Source organism: Carlito syrichta, unplaced genomic scaffold (genome assembly GCF_000164805.1).
Source record: "Carlito syrichta isolate Samal-C Ts95f unplaced genomic scaffold, Tarsius_syrichta-2.0.1 Scaffold303137, whole genome shotgun sequence".
NCBI classification, from domain to species: Eukaryota; Metazoa; Chordata; class Mammalia; order Primates; family Tarsiidae; genus Carlito; species Carlito syrichta.
The window spans coordinates 496,086-502,862 of NW_007247233.1; the positions used below are offsets into that span (position 1 = coordinate 496,086).

At 44.0% G+C, this 6,777-nt stretch overlaps 1 protein-coding gene across 1 annotated transcript in view; it reads right to left on the reverse strand.

Annotated features, from left to right (window-relative positions):
* Window positions 1-3,770: 3,770 nt before the first annotated feature.
* Window positions 3,771-6,777, reverse strand: part of SFT2D1 (SFT2 domain containing 1) — a 20,963-nt gene continuing 17,956 nt past the window's right edge. Inside the window, exons 7-8 of the mRNA XM_008057825.2 lie at window positions 6,507-6,536; window positions 3,771-4,319 (exon numbers count right to left, since the gene is read on the reverse strand). Coding sequence (XP_008056016.1) covers window positions 4,280-4,319; window positions 6,507-6,536 — 70 coding nt within the window. The 3' untranslated portion in view covers window positions 3,771-4,279. The remainder of the gene's footprint in view (window positions 4,320-6,506; window positions 6,537-6,777) is intronic.

The following is a 6,777-nucleotide window of genomic DNA, read 5'->3' on the forward strand; positions in this document are numbered from 1 at the left end:
GGCCATGGTAAGCCATGATTGTGCCACTGCACTCCAGCCTGGGTGAGAGTGAGATGCCAACACAAAAAAATAATAATAATAAAATAAGTAAAACGGGGGGTCTAGAACACTGACATCAACTGATGTGTTTCAGAACTGTATCTGTGGGTTCAGGATAGAGAGAGGTGATCCCTAAAACGTATGATCTTGAGGTTACTGAGTTTACTGTCTCAAATAGCTGGTTGATGTGAGAGGTCAGGGAAGGAAAACCAGATACAACTGACCCTTGAACAGCAGGGGCTTAACCACATGGATCCCTTATGTGTGGACTGTCTTCTGCCTCAGCCACTCTGACTAGCCCCACCCCCAGCCCACTCAAAGCCCACTCAACGAGAAGATCGTGAGGATGGAGGCCTTGATGATGACACACTTCCACCTAATGAACACTGAGTATATATTCTCTCCTTCACGATTGGTGGGCATAGCTGAGGAGGCTGGGGGTGGAGTCGGAGTCCCCAGGCTGGAGTGCAGTGGCCACTGTAGCCTCAAACTGCTGGGCTCAGGTGATCCTTCCACCTCAGCCTTCCAAGTAGCTGGAACCACAGGCACATGTCCCCACACCTGGCTAATTTTTTGATTTATTGTAGAGACGAGATCTCGCTAAGTTGCCCAGGTTAATCTTGACTCCCTGAACTCAGGCAATCCTCTTGCCTCTGCCTCCTGAAGTGCTGGGATTACAGATGTAAGCCACAGCACCCGGCATGATTGTCTTAATAACATTTTCTTTAGCTTACTTTATTGTAAGAATGTATTCTTACATATACATATACAAAATATGTGTTAATCGACTATTTGCTATCAGTGAGGCATCCAGTCAACAGTAACTATTTAGTTAAGCTCTGGGAGCGTCAGAATTTATACAAGGAGTTTTGACTCATAGGGGCCACATCAGACCTGCATTGCTCAAGGGTGCCCCTGTTAGGGATTTAGAAATGAACTGATTTTTTTCTTATGTCATTTAATTCTCAAATCACAAGAAAACAGTCCTTGTCCCCATTTGGGTATGGTGATCCTCCCTCCACTAATCTAGAGTAAGTGTATATCGGGGTAATGGTTTTCCATTCTGACACCCCTAAAGACATTTCCAGAATACATAAAATATACACAGAGAACATTTTAATTACTACAATAAAACACTGGAAAGATTACATCCAGGCCCAGCTGAGGTGATGAGGGCCACTGACACACAGATTTGAGCTGAGTGAATGGAAGATGGTCCAGGCTGCGGTCTGAGGCTCTTTGAGGGTCGAGGGTCCGACCGCACAGCCACCTGGACCAACAGATATGACCCCAGAGAAGGCAGCTGCCACAGGGTGCTTGTGGTTGCTGCATTTACGACTGCCATGGAGTTACCAGTGGATAAGGTCAGAGCCAGTGATCAAAAAACACCAGGAAACTCGCCATGACTCTTAAAAATGTTCACCCTTCCTCATTAATGTAAGTTCTTGTTTTTTTGTTTTACTAAGGCATACAGGAACAATACTTAAGTGGACATTCTGAAAAACTTCAAACGGAAACCACACCACTACGCCATTCTCCCAGTGACCTCCTCGTCTCATGTGCTTGCATTTCTGTATTTTGATTCAAGTACTTTTACATGATATAGCAATAAATTGTGAAACATCCAGATCTAAAACTAAACCTGAATTTTAAAACAGGAAAAGCTAATTTATAACCCCATTTGATGACTTAGAGAACTTGTCAATAACTTTAAAATGTCTAAATATCTTCCTCTAATACTGGTCTGTTACTATGAAAGGCATGGGAGTTAAAAAACATTTAGGATGTTGTTGGGTGCTAGTCGTTTTAAAGTCCCCCCCCCCAGTATTAAGATAAGAAGAAGCAATGTCTACCCCCAACTAAATATTCCAATACGTCCTCTGGACTGTGTCACTTACAGCTCACGACAACCTTAGGAGAGAAATCTGGGAAAGTTTGCATTTTGCAAATGACAAAACTAAGGCTTATGCGGGCAGCCACACCACTAGCTTGGGCGGAAGGCGACCTATCTGACCAGGGGCAAGGATCCCAGAGCACACAGTTGCGGACACGCCAAGAGGTTTTAAGACCAAATTTCCGAGGGCCCCAGAGAGTTTATTTTTGTGGATTCTACCTATTATGTTAATTTTATTAGAAATTTAACATGACTTTAAACATGTTACATGTTAACATACTATTTTAACATGTTTTTAATAAAAATACTAATGTCTAAAACAAACAAGAGCTGCCAGGTGCGGTGCTTACACCTGTAATCCCACCACTTTGGGAGGCGGAGGCAATAAGGTTGCCTGAGCCCAGGAGTTCCTGACAACATGGTAAGACCTTGTCCCTACATAAAAAAATTAGCCAGGCGTGTTAGAGTGCGCCTGTCGTTCTAGCTACTTGGGAGGCTGAGGCCTGCGCCTGTCATTCTAGCTACTTGAGCCCACGAGGTCGAGGCTGCAGTGGCTGTGAACGTGCCACTGCACTCCAGACTGGGTGACAGTGAGGCTCCAACTCAAAAAAAAACAAAAACAAAAACAGAGCTGAGCGGTGGCCTACTGGGAGCCTGGGCTCCGCCTTGTACCATCACACTACGGTTGCGCCAGGAGGCATGGCACTGCAGGAGGGCACGACAGCAAGTGTCTCCATGTGACCATGGATGCAGACCCCAAAAGGCCCCAGGACCCCAGGTGTCCCGGAACAGCTGAGAAGGCTGCACTGTCGCTGTCTGCTGGTCACAGGAAGCCCCAAGTTCCCAAGTGGCTCTGTCGCCCTGGCCTTGGAAAGCACAGCTTAACGTTGGGCTCCTCCTTGGACAACCTGGAACAAAGTGAGGCAGAGGAAAAGGCAGGTCGCACAGAAAGAGGAAACTCGCCGCCTCCACCATGCAGGCCTCCGGACACACCGCTTGGTGAGCAGCTGGGGGCCTTAGTCATGCGGCAGGACCGTGTGCCATAGCCAGGGGCTCCCTTGTCTTGAGACTGAGCTCTCCTTTTTACGGTCATTGGCATCCACCATCTGAAATAGATCGGCAGGCGGCTCCACTCGGGGTGCGCCCAGCTTGGAGGCTCTGCAGACCTGCGCCTGCCCACCCGCGTGTCCTGGTGAGGCCCCAGACCATGTCCCTGCCGTCGGACGGTCTCACTGTAAAAGCCGGGACCGTGCCTGTCTCCAAGTTGTGGCCTCTTTGGGGCCAAGGACGCCAAGGCCCACTCTTCCAACGAGCATGCCTGGCCTCCATGACCTTTCAGTGGGGCACCAGCCTCCCCGGCCAACCCACTCCCTGCATGGAGGGCGTCCAGGCTGTAGCCATGGGCGCTGGGGTCATGCCAGCCGTACGGAGACATTCCCCACAACAGTGCACCAGGCCACCCACGTGAGAAGCACGCCCCTCCGCCACACCGCCCGAGAGGGCCGCCTCCTCCAGCGCCCACCACGCATGTGCCCCAGGTCCCTCCCCTGCAGGTACATCTACTGGGCGGGCTCCAGCCCCGCTGGGAGCTCTCCTCGCACCTGTCGCCTTGCAAGTACAGGCAGCCCCCACCGCAGACCTCTGCCTCCAGTCACCGACATCCTGAGGCCACCCCCTGCCGCACCCACCCGACTGTCTGCAGCCCTCTCATTTTTACAACGTGTACTCCATGGTATCATTGAGGAGAGACTGCATCTCTCTTTTTTTCTACAGAAAGACTGTCCAGTGCCTAAATTTTAATTATCACTTAAATAATATAAATTTGATTCAGAAAATGTTATTTTTCCAAGAGTGGATTTATTTCAAAATGGTAAAGATCTATATATTATTTTTATTACACACAATACTCAATTTTTAGCTTAGAATAGTTTCACATTTAAAGTTTTTTTAAAAGTCTTAAAAATGTAGACATTTAAAAAAGTCAAAAAAGCTGAATATATCCTGCAGCACAGGCTCACCCTTAAATATTCACATTTCAAAAGCTGTTTTTGAAAAGATTTAAAAACTGGCAAAAAATAATTTACAACTGGTGATGATTAAAAATCTTATTTTTGGATGAGGATATTAATGACACGTATGGATTTAAAGTTACAAGCATTTAACAGTTTAATCAAGCATGCAGTTTTTACAAGTACACAAAATGGTCTTAGTACAAAATGGTCTTAGTACAAAATGGTCTTAAACTGTCACTGCAGTTGTTTGGGAGTGATTATTTTATCGCAAAAAGCACACTTCACCAAAAACAGTATTGACATTCAAATGTTCTTTTCCACGAATGTTTGACTTTCAACTTAGGACAGAAGAACAGCATTTAATAACTGCATCCCTGGTAGAAAGAAGCAGGGGAAGAACAGATTATAACAATAGTCTTTAAGAATAAATTTTGCAGAAAATGTTCCTGCCAAAGCACCTTTTTTACAGCAGAACTCAGTGGACTAACCAATACACTTTTTGATTAACTCTGCTGAGTATCAATTAATCAAGAGCTGAGACTTGGAAGTAGTTTGCTAACTTGTGAAATGGTAATTATCTTGTCTTTCCTAGCACATACACTGATCTTAATACAAAGAAATACATTTAAATACCAAAAATAACCTAACAAAAGAACTAATTTTTAGAAAGAACCAATAAACTGGATTTTAAAAGCACAATATGTATAACTGTATCTTAAAATTCCAAAAATATTAATGTGATAAACCTCATTCACCTTTCACATGCCCTTCCAAAATTTGGTACTTTTGTTCATTAAAAAACCTTTCCTGCCGGGCGCAGTGGCTCATGCCTGTATTCCCAGCACGTTGGGAGATGGAGGTAAGAGGGTTGCCTAAGCCCACAGGTTTGAGACCAGTCTGGGCAATTTGTCAAGACCTTATCTCTACAATAAATGAAAAAGTTAGCTGTGCGTGGTGGCGTGCACCTGTAGTTCCCAGCTACTTGGAAGGCTGAGGAGGAAGGATTGCCTGAGCCCAGCTGGTCGAGGATGCGGTAGCTATGAGCATGCCACTGCATGCTCCAACTCAAAAAAAAGCCTTTACCTTGGTTCTTAAAGATACCCACTAAGAAGGCATGAGACTGATTGGCAGGTTCTGCATGTTGTTCATGGGGAGAACTGGCCACTTCCAGAAGCCCTGGTCTCTACAAGCCTTTAGTTAAGGACATGAAGTCCAGTTGACCTTGCCTCTGTGCTGAGCCCTATGGCTCAGAACAGAATTTACTCCATTGTGCAGAACAGGCATACAATTCTCCCAGCTAAAGCTTCTCCGGCCTGATAAGTTACATGTTTGTTTTAAAAAGGAAAATACTAGGCCAAGTGTGTAATCCCAGCACTTTGGGAGGTGGAAGTGAGAGGATTGCCTGAACTCAGGTGTTTGAGACCAGCCTGTGCAACTTGGTGAGACCTTGTCTCTACAATAAATAAAAAATAAGCTGGACATGGTGTCACTTGCCTATAGTTCCAGCTACTTGGAAGGCTGAGGCGGAAGGACCACCTAAGCCCAGCAGGTCAAGGCTGCGGTGGCCATGAGTATGCCACTACATTCCAGCCTGGGTGACAGAGTGAGACACCAACTTAAAAAAAAAAGAAAGAAAATTAATGGGAAAATGAGATTTGATACATAAATATTTTTACCACACTCTTGTTCAAAAGTTTTCTCACCTGTAGTCAATTCTCTTTTTGCTTTTCTCCTTACAAGCATCTATCAGAAAGAATCACCCATTTGAAATGGGATAAAACAGAATTTCCAGCAATTTACTCCATTGTGCAGAACAGGCATACAATTCTGCTGGTTTTTAATACACAACTTAACTCTGGATTTTACAAAGAAGAAAAGCTATGCCTCACCAAGATCTTTTTCTGAATCAATCAGGTTTATGATTAGAATTAGTTTTGTTTGTTTTTCCTCCACAACTAAATACATACATTTCTCTCGAAAAATGAAAGAAAATGGCAGTTACCTCTTGACACACAACTAACATATTTTTGATGGTTAAAAACATTTACTAAGAAATCTCATTTTCCAAGTAATTTCCTTTTATTTTAAAAAAGTAGAATTTGTTTTACTGCAGTATCTACATCCGATTTACTGAATATTTACAGCCATGGAAGAGTCTAGAATCTCTTATCAAAATTCTCTAAAAGCATCATGGGCACAGTAGCTCATACCTGTAATCCCAGCACTTTGGAAGGCTGAGGTGGGAGGACAGCTTAAGGCCAAGAGTTGGAGACCACCTGGTCTCTATATATAAAAAAGAAAAAGACAAAAAGAATCCCTAACTGCAAATATTCGGGGAGTCAGGCAAGAGCAGCTTCCCACTGTAGCTGCTACATGTATTCAAAATGTTTCCATGTAGACACTGTGTGGCCAACATCTACTCATCTCATTGAAAGTCAAAGTCCATGAAAAAAAAGTCTTTGAAATAAAACATGTAAAAATTTAATGTAAAAAATATTTAAATTTTTATTTGTGGGAAGATAATTAAAGGACCAGAAGCAAGACAATTCAAACAAGCTTACCTTGCATATGGGATGTATGACAGGCTATACCTGCAAGAAAAATCCAAGTGTGTGAAACTCCATCTGCATGACGGTTTTCTTTATGCCAAGTGGCCATATTTCGTATTATAATAAACATAGCAGCATGACACCATACAGTGGTTCTCAAAGTGTGAACCTTACTAGAGGCAGCAGCATCACCTGGGGACTTATAAACATGCAAATTACTAGGCCCTACCCTAGGTTTGGAGAACAAGACTGTTTTAACAAGCAACTGTATTTTGGCCGGGGG